Source organism: Pantherophis guttatus, chromosome 3 (genome assembly GCF_059756535.1).
Source record: "Pantherophis guttatus breed Tessera chromosome 3, ASM5975653v1, whole genome shotgun sequence".
Lineage (NCBI taxonomy): Eukaryota > Metazoa > Chordata > Lepidosauria > Squamata > Colubridae > Pantherophis > Pantherophis guttatus.
Window position 1 is genome coordinate 150096375 of NC_142065.1, and position 14297 is coordinate 150110671.

General features: G+C 36.9%; 1 protein-coding gene across 1 annotated transcript; it reads right to left on the reverse strand.

Moving 5' to 3' along the window:
• Nucleotides 1-331: 331 nt before the first annotated feature.
• Nucleotides 332-13675, reverse strand: CD83 (CD83 molecule). The gene is made up of 5 exons (XM_087890344.1): nucleotides 13505-13675; nucleotides 13207-13337; nucleotides 6902-7115; nucleotides 6704-6810; nucleotides 332-2582 (listed from the first exon to the last, which is right to left on the reverse strand). The coding sequence occupies exons 1-5, from the start codon at nucleotides 13545-13547 to the stop codon at nucleotides 2517-2519; spliced, it is 561 nt and encodes a 186-aa protein (XP_087746470.1). The 5' UTR covers nucleotides 13548-13675; the 3' UTR covers nucleotides 332-2516.
• Nucleotides 13676-14297: the final 622 nt, after the last annotated feature.

Here is a 14297-nt window from a genome sequence, read left to right on the forward strand (position 1 = left end):
GCTACCGTGTTGTTTAGAACTCCGAATTTGGATGTAAAAATTGGAATTGTATGCATACTGTAGTCATTTGGAGAAAAAATAAGGTACATAAAATATATGTAGACATGTAGCTTCTTTCGCTCATAATAATATTCTCTAACATTGTTTTCCTTTAATACTGATGAGGGAAAAAAATACATTTTAATCCCCCCAAAAGCAATGTAATGTTAAGGTTACTAGATATCAGTAGTATTTGGGAAAGACTATTATTTTATCATGTTTTGTTCTATTAAAAGTGAGTCAAAGAACACTTGCCCGTTTTTAACATTTGTTCTTAAGGATAAGAGAGAACAGCACTTAAACTGATTTTATTAAATTAATTTATACCGATGGACCAAGGATAAATACAACTCATACAGCTTATACTCAAACAATTATTAGCAATAGTTCCACCAGAAAGAAATGACAAATAAGCACCCAGTCTTCATCATCCTTCCACGAGAATAAGCCCCAGGGAATATAGTGAAATTTATTTTTGAATATGATACATAGAATTGCAATGCTGTTTTTCATTTATGTATTTCATGTTTATGCATCTGAAAATAAAACCACCCTTTCCACCTTCTGCTGTCTGTTTTGCCTTTTTCACTTTTGTTTTGGCAACTAACCCATGGTAAAGACGAGGATGAATGGTACCTTATCAAATCAACATGCTGGGAAAGCTTTACTACACTATGGCAATGTTTGCCACATAATTCTTTGTAACTTCCACTCAAAGCTACGTCCCTCTGCTTCTACAAGAGGATATGATCAAGTAAGACTGAATCAGCTTCCCTAAGCAGATGCATACACAGAGAGGTTGGGCTACAGCTGTGCTCTGCAACCTACTGAGATGAAGTCAAGAACATGTGAAAGGTACAAGGATAGGCAAGTTGGAGTTAAATTAAGCAACAGGCTATTCTTTGACTGGGCTTAAAATTGGAAAGGAGAAATGATTAAAGCTCTTTATTTTCACACACAGGTGATCAATGCATATTCGAAACATGAAATTCAGTTGTTCTGATTTTGATACCAAAGCTGTAGCCATGGAGAAGGCACTTAAATTAGTAACAGGAAAATGATATCCAGGAAGTTTGTGCATTAATGTCTCTTTTTTAATTAATATAAATTCTGTTGCAGGTATTTAATCCTCTTAAGAGAAGGTTCTTACGAGAAATCATTTTTCTGAACACCGCAATTTCAGTAGGTAACAGGTTGATTTGGCAGACCCAAACAAATATTGTGCCATAGCGTACACATGTATCAAACACTTCAGTAATATTTCCTCCTGTTCTCCAGCTCATGAAAGATGCATTTCAAATTGCAACTATATACTGCAGTTCCTTTTATATCTGGATATGGAAACTGATGGTTCAATCAGTTATTTATTTGCTAAGTTAAAGCACCATGTAACATTATAGCATGTTTTTGTAAATTAAAAAGAAAAACAGAAAACAAGACACACTTAGCAACACTATGAAAATCATGTATATTCATCTCGTAGGAAATGAAATACGTTAGTCCTCACTTAACAACAATAATTGGGATTGGCAATTCCATCATTAACCATTCCAACACAGTTGTAAAGTGCAATATCACATGAACGTGCCAAGTTACAACAGCAGTTGTGGCAATTCCAGTTAAGTAAATCCCACATGGTCATTAGGCAAGATGTCAGGTGATCACTATTCAGAATTCCTGCTGGCTTCCCCAATGACTTCGCTTGTTGGAAACCAGCAGTGATGATCACAAATGGCAACCAGGTGACCACAGGATGCTGCAACCATTATAATTGCAAGCCAATTGCCATAAGCAATCATTTGACCATGGAGATGCTTCAGTGGCCACAAGAATGAAGACCAGTTGTAAGTCTTCTTATTCAGTGCCATAACTTTGAATGGTCATTGAATGAGGAATACCTGTAATGTTCTCTGAATTTTTCTTATCTTTTACTAAGTATATGATACAATACAAAGGGCCTTGCCAGACATGATTTCAAACCTATACAGAGAATTGAGATCCCAGTTGATAAGATTTCAGTCACTGGGTAATTGCTGAGCTTGAGTTTTTTCTTGCTGTGATAGTTCCTGTTTGCCTTACTATCATAACTGAAGGAATCCAGAACCTGGTGCAATTAAAAGCTACCAATAATTGCACAGAGTGATTGGTAGGGAGGGACATTTGGACTTTTGTGCAGATCTGAAAACTACATCTGATAATCCTGATGAGTCACAAAATATTCACTGGTCATGAAATGTGAGGACTTGTAGTGCCAACCTAAAGAGTGCCAGACTGAGTTAGGCAATTATGCAGTCATATCCTTCACCTACAGAATTGTGACAATATCTATTCGATGACATAGCACTATTGACGAGCTTCTTGTAGCGCCACCAAATTATCAGGAAAGAGCCTTGACAGCACCACCAAATTAACTGATAAGATTGTCTTTCCCAATGCTGTCCAATATTGGGTCATAGAAACCATTCTTTCAACAGGTACTATAAAGGCAGAGTTTGCTTTTCAGATTTATGATGATCAGAAGATCTTCTCTCTTTTAAGCATGTCTAAAAAAAAAAGAAAACAATATTTGAAGCAAACTGTCTAAGGCTGAAGTAAAAAATAAATTTAAGTACATTTAGAAGCAAGTTATAACTTATTAGTATTTATAACTTAATCCCTTACATTATAATTAAACCCTTAATCTCTTAGGTAAAATTGTATTTTTTTTAAATTGCCCATTCCAAAACAAAGATGCAAAAATGTTACCCTTGAGTTTAAATATCTCAATATTTAACAAATAACTAACTCACAAGCCTCCCAATTCCTAATTTCTCTGGGAAAAAAATATTACAAGGGAAAAGAAGGAAGAAAGGTACAGGAAGTCTTTTAACTAGCAGGGTCCGTGTAGTAGATCACCAGGCTGAGTCCAAGGGAGGGGTCAAAACACATAATCAGTCTCGAGTCCCTTTACACCCAAACGACATCGAAGTCCAGCCCACCTTGAATCCACTGACTCTTATCTACCAAAAATTTGCTTTGACCTTTTGTAGTCCAGATTCTTATAGAGACCTTAAGGCTTAAGCTTTCAATAAACTTTTATATTCATTTGAACTGCCTGGATTTTCTGATTTTCCCAGCACTTGATATTCAGGCTTCATTATCTGGAAGTTCTCTAAGCTAATTATCATCATTACATCTAGGGTTACTATATTCCACAAGTTAATAGTATTGAGTTCTGAAGAGAGACATCATCTATAGCCTGATTATGCCGCCAGTTATTCTTAAAGAGTAATCTAAAGACAAAAACACCTCCATGGGTTTCCTCTTCTCCTTTCATATTGATTTTAGTTTTATAAGCCTGTATACAATCCTGTCTATTTATCTGAAAGGTAACTCATAAAGGGGAGTTACCATAAAAGTGAATATGTTGGTCCTGGCTTAGATGTCCCTATCCTCATTTTGAAACAATATTAATATCTTATTGCCGTGATGGCAAACCTATGGCACGCATGCCAGAGGTGGCACACAGAGCCCTCTCTGCCGGCACATGTGCCATTGCCCCAGGTTAGATCTCCGTGGCGTTTCTTTCATGAGCTTCTGTTTCCCTGCAAACAACGAAACAGAAGCTCACGAAAGAAAAAGATCTTACCTCTTGTCGCGCTGCCAGTGTTGGGATGCCCCGCCTCCTGTTGGCCAGCTGGTGTTAGGGTTTCTGTGTGCATGTGTGCGAATGCGCATGTTTGTGCATGTGCATGTTTGCACACATTTGTGCATGTCCGCACGTGTCTGTGCATGCCCATGTCCACACATGTCCACGCACAGGCGCATTTGTGCACATGCGCATCTTTCAGTTTGGGCATGCGCAGGCGTGGAGCTTGGGCACTCGGTGTCTAAAAGGTTTGCCATCACTATCTTATTGGGTCCAAATACTGTTATGGACTATGTCTATTAAATTTAACAAAAGGTGTGCAGGCAATGTAAGTAATAAATAAATAATATAAAAGTCTTAAATGTTCTTTTTTTAGATTTAAGCAGTTGGAAATCCACCTAATGTAAGTTAATTTTGTGCAGGTAAGGCTTTATTAACATAGAAGAAATATACCATACCATTTTTTTTCTTGAAATTTCTAGCATAAATCTCAGCTTTCTTCAATTTAGAAAATCCCACTACATTTCTACCTCGAATAAAGTTTAGGGTTATTGTTTTCTAAAAAAAAAAAAAAAAAACCAGGAGAAACAAGAGGTACTATAGAAATAATCTCAATTATTTTCAGGCAAGCGAGCAGAAAAATACTATTTTTCTATTCTGTCTTCCTGTGTTTCAATTAAGCAATTTCCTTCAACATTTATCAAGCCAAATTTTATACTGAATGGCACAAATTAAAACCAAAGATTGATGATATCAAAATATAAACATATAACAGTTTCTTACAAGATCAATGAGAGGCAGATTTTAGCTAAGATAAATTATCTCCTCAGCAGATAATGTTTGATTTATGCCAATGGATATGGTAATGAAGCAAAGACAGAAATTATACATGACAGCCAATTTGGTATATGGGTAGAAACTGGGAGACTGTGAACTCTAGTTTTGCCTTAGGCATGAAAGTCAACTGGGTGACTTTGGCCTATTCACTTTTTCTCAGGCCTAGCAAGAAAGAAATGGCAACCACTTGCCAAAGAAAACTGATTAATTCAGGCAGTCATGAGAATCAACAATGAATGCAAAGGCAAGCAAGCAAGAAATTATGTACAGTACATCATATATATTGTATTTGATGTTACTTTACTTTATCCTTAATGTGGTTTATTTCAGACACGCAGTTCTAACCCATCCTTGATAATAAATCAATTAGCAATAAGGTGGTTACTATGTTTTCCACTTCATTGGGTACCGTTTTTTATTTGATGCTCTTTCAGTGTACAGTACTTCATCAATAGGGTGCATAGGACTGCAGTGGCCTCTCAAAAATATTGGATACAGTTGCAGGATCCCTCCAAAAGTTGTCACCAAATTGTCATTTTTAATGTGTTTGAGAATAAGAGAAGTATTACAATCATTAGGTGTAATTTTAATTGTCCTTAATGGATGTACTGAGGTTTTAATATAAAGCTCCTTGAATCAGCTTTAGTATTTTGTTCTGGCCTTTCCTGTCTCAGAAACCAAATACATTTCCAATCTGAAAAAAAAAAAAGATCTAAATTGCCTAATTTGAAGGGTTGTGTAGTCCACCCTTTCACCTATGATGAAAGATCAAGAATGAGAGAGAACAGGAAGTTGCCTTTCAAGACTGAGCAGATGAAAATCACACTATGCAGGTACTTGGATCTCTTGATTAATCATGTCCTTAATTAGGACAAAGTCTCTTATATTAATGATTTCTAAATTAGCACCTATACATTAGTATCTATACATTGGCACATATACATTTTGTGTGCATTTCTATATCTTATCTTTTCTCCTCCTCCTCCTCCTTCCTCTTCCTCCTCCTTCCTCTTCCTCTTCCTCTTTTTTTTTGGCTGATGCATCTCTTCATGTATGTAAGCAGCCACCCTTAAAAGCAGCAGATTGAAACAGAAGTTCTGAAAACTCTTCAGAAGCTTCAACTGTCTTCCTCCTTTTTCTTCTGAATGATATTCCATAGTGAGGCAACACCAGGACTCAGGAACTGAATTTGCTCTGTAACAGCAACTTCCAAGGAACTGGATTTGATAATAAAGGTAGTCCTCAATTTACAACCATTTGTTTAGTGACCATTCAAAGTTACAACAGCACTGAAAAAAATGATTTATGACCTTTTTACACACTTACCACCATTGCAGCATCCCCTTGGTCACATGATAAAAATTCAGACACTTGGCAACTGGCTCATAGTTATGCTTACAGTGTCCTGGGGTCATGTGATCACATTTTTCAACTTTCTGACAAGCAAAGTCAATAGGGAAACCAGATTCACTTAATGACTATATTACTACTTTAACAACTGCAGTGATTCACTTAGCAATTGTGGCAAGAAAGGTCATAAAATGGGACAAAATTGATTTAACCTCTGTCTCAGCAACAGAAATGTTAGGCTCAATTGTTGTAAATCGAGGACTACCTCTCTAAGGAACCTATAAAGGCTTTCCATGTGTTTATTTTTTTTTTCAGTCCATGATTAAAATAGCTTTGTTATTGGCAATTTTCACTAGGCAGAAGTTGTTCCCCTAATTCAAGGTATTTTACAACCCATTGTTAATGCATTAGGAACCTCAGCTGCACTTCACTGTTTATGCAGGCAGTCTGTTTCTTTGGAGGTATTTTTCACCCTTCTGTGGTTAACGTGACCATTTCAGCTCCATATAAAAACAGATCATTATCTGCAATCATCTCTCCCTCCCTCCCTCCCTGCCTCCCTCTCTCTCTCCCCGCACAGCTTAGCATCTTGGTCAATGAACTTCCAATGGCCTGTATTTGTGTGTGTCTTACTTAACAACCAATAATGCTCCACAATCATGCTAGAAACTTCCTTCAGAAATTAATCCTCTAAATCCTAGAAGACTGGGAGTGAAGCAAGATAATAAACAGGAGACGGGGAACATGCCAATATATCTGCATTTTCTTGTTATGCAGGAAGGAAGAGAACACTTGAAAAAAAGGCAGTAAATAAAATCCTAGGGTTAAAAAAATGTGGAAAACACTTACACAAGTAAGGATGATAAGTAACAAATAGAAGGTCCCAATAGAGCTCAGCAACATAAGTTCTGTGGTGTATTTTTTGAGTTTCAGATTTTGCGATTCCTCAGGACAGCCTGCAAGGCAAAACAGTAATCTTTACGTGATTAAAGTACTTTGAAAGTTCCAAATGCAAGAAAAAGAAATTGGCAAACAAGTGTATCATACCTATTATTCTGAGTATAATTGTACTTTGGTTGTATTTCCTGACTGGTTCCAGTAAGATACATTTATATGTTCCACTACTTAAGTGTGTAGCATGTTTAATCTTCAGAAAATGCCAGGTGCCATTAGAAATCTCTAAGGAGTCGTTAAATCCTCTTGAATATTCATGTTCTTTATTATACTCCACATCCTTCAGTCTTTTGTTGTTTTCATCAATCTATAAAATAATGACAAATTAACATAGAGAGTTTTGATTGCAACTACATGAAAGTATTTATACGCCAGTGCTAAACCATTTCAGCAGCCTTCCCACTGTGCTGCCCTTCATAGGTGTTTGGACTGCAATACTCAGAATTCCAGCAAGCATCTAAAAGACTCGGGACTGGAAAACCTTGTTTACAGGGTTTGGTTAAGCTACATTTTAACAGAATAACAAGACTTTGGAGGCCTTCTGGTCCAAACCCCTGCTCAGGCAGGAAACCCCATACCATTCCAGATAAATGGTTGTCCAATCCCTTCTTAAAAATTTCCAGTGTTGGAGCATTCAGAACTTTTTGAGGCAAGTTGTTCCACTGATCAATTGTTCTGTCAGGAAATTTCTCCTTAGTTCTAGGTCGCTTCTCTCCTTGATTAGTTTTGAAGATTTGCCTTTAAAAACCTCATCTGTCTTAAACTTCAGCAACTTCGGTCACTTATATTAATTTTCAATTAATATTAAATATTTCTCGTTTGTAGTTCCTATAATACCAATATCACTTCTTTGCATCCTCAGAAACAGTTTCAAGCTCACCTCTCACTGCCACCAGCCTGAATATCGGAAGTATGAGGACCAGATTACAGAAAGCAATAGGTAGATTCCACTGCTTTTGCTGTCCTCCTTCCAAATGTTATTAACCAGTGGGAAAACACCTACCAATCATAGTCGTGCTGCAGAAATCAGGTGGGTCTGATCAGTGGTGGGATTCAAGTAATTTAACAACCGGTTCTCTGCCCTAATGATTTCTTCCAACAACCAGTTTTCCAAACCGCTCAGAAAGTTAACAACCAGTTCTCCCGAAGTGGTGCGAACTGGCTGAATCCCACCACTGGTCTGATTGTAAGATTCTATGTGCAACTTTATGCTCATTCCTACACCTCTCTTCCTATGCCCTATTCTAACATAACCCAAGTAGAATAAAGTTTTAAAAACAGCAGATAGATGCCACAATGGCAGCTGAGGGTACAACTCAGTGGTGGGTTCTACTTATCTTTAGTACCGGTTCGCAACGGGAGCACACATGCGCAGAAGCTTCAATTATGATGTCTGGGTGAGTGGGCGGAGCCTAACACCGCTTTTACTACTGGTTCTAAAGAACCGGACAGACCGGGAGCAATTCACCACTGGTACAACCACATATCCCCTACACTTTGGTCCCATTAATTAAGGATGGATCTATATCAGCGGTCCCCAACCTTTCTGGCACCAGGTTTTGTGGAAGGCAATTTTTCCATGGATGGGGAGGGGGGGGTTCTGTTTCACTTGTTCACCCGCCACTCACCTCCAGCTGTGGGCCCAGTTCCTAAAAGGCCACTGACTGGTACCATAAGATGGTGATCCCTGATCTATATAACACAGCTTTCCTCTTATCTATATTTTTCAATATATTAAGCAATCAATCTACAGCCCATATAGTCAAAGCTGCTTTACTTCAGGTTTTCTTGATCTGATGTGGGGGTTCCTCTTTATAAATGATTCTTTATGACTGGCTTTTGTCACTTAGCCAGTGATTGTGGTGATGGTGTGCCAAGGCTCATGGCCATTTTGGTTTGTGCTGCTGAAATGTGATGATGATACAAGGACAGGAGCAGCACAGCAAGATTTGTAGAGGAAACTATCACGAAAAGGTTGTTTTAAGCTGACAGGTTTCTTTAAAGAAATCCTGGCATGTCACTTCCTTAGCACTCGTTGCTTTAGTGATAGCAAAGGATCTCTATATTGCAACCTGAGAGTCAGATTCCTGTATAATTCGTCATGTGTGACAGGCAATTCAGTGCCTAGAGGTCCTGGTCTCCCATTTAAAGAGTACTGGTTTATCTGCTATTATTTTAAAAAGGCCCTTTATAAAGCAAAATACAGCATTCAAGAGATAATTAGAGCTGTTCTTAGAATTCATGGGTTCTGTCAATGGCTAAACCTGCCATCCTAAGCTCACCCAGGGTAGAGTGACTGGTGAAAGCTTTTCCTGCAGTGAGGGAAATTTACCAATTGCTGCACTTTAACTTGCCATTTTTAAACTTTCAAAAGGGTATCACTCACTGATTAGAGACCAGCTCCCTAGACAAAGCAACTTATATTTCTATATTGTGCTATCTCAAGCAGTTGAAAAAGAGCACGTCCAAAGCAAAAAAATATTGTCAAAACAATTTTTTTACCATGGATAGATGCAAGAGGGGAAAGGCTCAAAGTGTTGCAAAAGCAAACCACAGTTTTACTGTAATTTTGGCTGCCTCAGAGCTGAGCTGGAAATAAAAGACTCAACTTCCAACCCTGCTGACATTCTAGAATCAGATAGACACAAGAATTGCTTTCAAGTCACCACAGAACCCTGGTATGGAGCTGTTTATTGCTGCTAATGCAGCTTTAAATTGATGTTGTTGCTGATTATGAGAATGGGCAGTGGGCAAGAATGAGGGGCACCTGCCTGAAATGCTTTGTGCCTGAGGTGCTGTTTCAGCTAAGTCTGGCTCCAATTTGATTAATATTTAATACATATTTTAATCTATTCCATTTGGATAGTCCTGGTGGCAGAGTGGGGTGGCTCAGTTGAAGCAGGGCCAAAAAAAAAGCCATGTTAGAACTAGACAAGTAAACTTTAAGATAGGAAGCCTTTTCTAATGATTGAATAATCTGCTTTAGTAATCTGCTAAATCGAGTGTATATAGGAAAACAAGATATAGAGGTAATATGTGCAAACTGTTATACCTTCGTGAAAAAATGACAGACCCCCCCCAAAAAAATGGCATAAGGCAATTAGTGTCCTTTCCAGCGACAATTCTTCGAAAACATAAATGCAATACACTTATTTTTCCTTTTAGGATAAATTCTTTCAAAGCTATCTAATAATATTTGCCGGTGGGGACATCTAGTGGCCATGTCTTGGTTTGACAAGAAGAATTATTTTTGCCCTGATTTTTTACAAGGAAAAGCTTTCTTTGTTTTTATATACTGAAATTGTTAATTGGAAACTGTATTATAACCACTCTTTCTGTATTATAACTTTTAGGTGCTATTTTTTTTAACTTCTCTGAGATACGTTGTGTGTGTGTGTGTGTATGTGTGTGTGTAAAAGAATAGTATACTAAAAATTCAGAGTATAAAAATGACTTTATAAAAGAAAAAGTGGGGGTTTTTTTGTATTTTTGTTATCCTAAAGGACTTATGAGGAGTCTTATAAAATGGTTTAAAGTCTTCTTCAATAAATTTCTGTAAAATCCCTAGAGAGAAAGAGAACCTAAACAGTTTGTATATGAAGTTTATATACAAACAGTTTGTATATAAATTATTAATATTTAATAATTATTATAATTCAGAAACATGATAATTAGTTTTAAAAACTGCAAAATTTTACAATACATCCCAAGGTATCAATAGCCAAAAATTCTGCCATGAAAAATTGCCGCTATTAAATGTGTATTTATTATCACTGCTAATATTGCTCAGTATCCAGTTCAATAAAGTGTACAGAACCATCATTCATCTATCTCATCAATCATTTTTTTAGAAGCCAGCTAGACAGAATACAAATGAATTAGTCCTCCTGTTAATCAAGAGTGCCTCATTTCAATATTCCCATCTTGAACCTTTATTTTTTCAGTTCACGTAATCTGAAATAAGAAACTATTTTGGCATAATGTCTAGGAAGGCCATCCTACACCCCATGAAGATCATGGAGCTGCCCTTACTCTCCTACTGATTTGCTATAACCTCTTCCTTATGAGGTCATTATGAGAGGAATTCACTATCCTCAACTTTAAACTATTGGCTGCAATTTACAGAAATGGGAAAACAGCAATCTTCCAGATATATCAGATTTAAGCAACTTTTTAGAATAAACATCTCCCAATATTATCTGTTTTGGGGAACTTAACTGATTTATTCTGTCTCTCTTTTGGTTATTTGAAATCACAGAAAAGTTTGCATTTTTCTTTGAATTGCAGCTCTGCAGTTGGGTTTTTTTTTTTTTTCTTCCATTCCTAGGAACTCTTTGTCTTACTCATCTCCCAGTCATCACTTTCTCTTCTCCTTATCTCCTCCATCCCTCCCACACAATCCCTACAAAGGATTCAGTATTTGGTTCCTGGAACTTGTCTCTTCCTGTATATTTAGAATTTACTTTACCCTGCCATTGATACAATCCCCACGACAACATGGAACCATTATACAGCACCCAGGGATAATTTGCTGCCATATTAGTATTCCACCAAAGAGCTAACATGGCTGGAAATCTTTTGGAAACAACCACAAATTGAATTTGTTTGACTGCAAAGAATTTTCCTAACAGGTGTTTTTTTTAAAAAAAAAATTTACAGCAAAAATGCATCAAAATTTATTGCATTTATTACAGTCTAAAAGATAATAGATATAGTCCGGCTTCATCAGATACCATGCATTGTTTTAGTTGTTAATTGATAATATGGTTACTCTTCTGAAAATTAACCTGGATCACTATTTTCTTGTTATATGTTAAGGTAAGTTGATGTGTATTTAACACAATATCTATTCTAAGTCTTTCATAGGTACAGTATAACTACTAAATAACTACATATATAGTGTACATCTTATTATTTCTGAAAGAAAAAAATGCAGTGTTTTCATTCATTTACATTTTGTATCCTTTGTTATATGTTATGATGAACTCGAACTAGTGTTTTTAACCCAGCTTTAGGATGAGCCTTTAATATATTTAACATATCTAGTTAATGGGTTATTGTTATTTTAGCTAGGAGAAGATCTTTTTAACAATGTATCACACAATAAGCTGGAAAGTCTTGTTTTTGTTACAGTCTGATCATTAATTTGACACAAAGTGCAGTACACCCTGCAGAGACACATTGTTCTCATAATTCTTAAGCAGCTAAGTCAAAGGTTAATTGTTTGTATTTACTACACGGTTCACAATTATCCCGTACTTGTGACTTAACCTAAGAGCTATTTGAACTTTACAGTGCAAAATGTCATGCGATTTGTTGGAATTATTATTTAATAGTCCCCTAGAGGGCTTAAATACACTGCTTATTGATTAGGCCCTTAATAGTTTTTTAAGTGATTAATTCTACTATTTGCCTGTTTGCCTGACTACATTCTATCATGTTTGCAGCTCAGTGCTGCCATTATCTTGAAATAATTTCACTGATTTCTTTTTTAAAATGCAAAAGAGAGAGAGAGAGAGGCAGCATGGAGTGTTATTCCAGCTGTTCAGAACTGGTATACAGAAAAAAAGACATTCCTTGTTCTAAATGTTAGGATCTCACGAAATAATTTTGCTTTCATCTGCAAAAGCCCTATTCTTCAACCTGGAGACCCCTGGGTGTGGGGAACTACAGCCTGCAAACTGTGTTAGTAGAATACAGGTAGTCCTTGACTTATGACCACAATTGAGCCCCAAATTTCTGTTGCTAAGTGAGACATTTGTTAAGTGAGTTATGACCCACTTTATGACCTTTTGTGCCACTGTTGTTAAGTGAATCACTGCAATTCTTAAGTTAGTGACCCGGTTGTTAAGTGAATCTGGCTTCCCCATTGACTTTGCTTGTCAGAGGTTACAAAAACCTCTGACCATTGGACACTGTAACCATCATAAATATGAGTCAGTTGCCAAGCATCTAAATTTTGATCCCATGACCAAGGCGATATTGCAATGACCATAAGCATAAACAACGGTCATAAGTCACTTTTTTCAATGCCATTGTAACTTTGCTCACTAAATTGCTTAACGCACTGAGTCTCCGGAGAAGGGCGGCATATAAATTAAAGCAAAAAAAAAAAAACTGTTGTAAGTCAAGGACTATCTATATTAGAAGTTGTTCTTCCTAATATGCATGCAGGCCCACTCATCAGAGTATTATTTAACCATTTTCAGATAAACACTCATGGAGGTAATAATGCAATATATGAACTGAAGCATCTGCAGCAATCTATATGATTATGGCAACATATTTTTCACCCTCTCAGTATGGCATCAAAAATCACATATAAGGCATGAAACAGAATCCAGGCAGGTGTGGGAAATGAGAAGAAAATGAATTGCAGCAGTTTTGGATTTTTTTACCTTATACCAGGAGATAGTTCCAGTTGTGAGCTGTAGATCCTGGAAAACCTTACAAGGGAGAAAAGCATCTTCATTACAGGTTGCCTCCACTTCTTGTGGGACACCAACTACTGCACGAAGCCCACACCAGACTGAAAAACAAAAGATACCAGGAAAAAAAAGACATTAAAAATGAACAGCTGTAGAATGGTTTTTCAAATGAAGGATGGTTTTTTTTTTCAAATCAAGAAAGACCCTGAAGGTGTGGAGAAAATGAAGAGGCAGAGAGTAATAAAACATTGAAAAGAAAACTATTTACTTTGACTTAGGAAGACAAGCTGATAGCAACGCATTGAGGCCATGAATGCTCAGCAGAAGGGGCGATCTTGATTCTTTTCAGGAGAAGGCAAGAAGTGAAAGAGACGCTGTCTAGCAGCCTGTAAAGATCACAGGAAACACATTATTGGGGATTCCCCCTCCTCCCCAACCCCAAATTAAGGAAGTCTTAAAGGCCACAGGCTGGAGGCAGAAAGTCCCACAGGGTAGCCTTCATCTTCTTTTTAATAATTTAAAAATAACTATAATAAGAGATGTCGTATTATAATAGTCTTATCATAAGGCCCATAAGCCTACTTCGGAAATTATTCCACATTTTTCCCAAATGACCCCTCAAAAACTCAGTAACTCACCCAATCCTTCACTTGGGACGTTTTACAATATTTTTATATGAGGTTATTCTAGAGAAGGGATTTTTTTCCACCCTTCATGGTTTTTTCCCCACACTTCATGCAATATCACTTTCATGGTTGAAATATCATTAGGCAGCAAAAAAAAAAAAAAAAGGAAAAGAAAAGAAAAGAGTATCTCACTCTATTATGGTAATTCCCCTTTCCTGTGAAATTGCAGAGTTGTAGATTCAAAAGGGAGAAAGTACAGGCGGGGGTATGGCAGACACTTATATTGCTCCTATCAGCAGCTAATGAAATTAGCGGTATTTTTTTTCTCCAGAATCATGCAGCTACTCTCCAAATATTTAAATTTATCAATAAAACACTGTAAGGAAAAAGCCTCCATTCAAAAGTAGGAAACAAGAGACTATGCAAAATGAACGA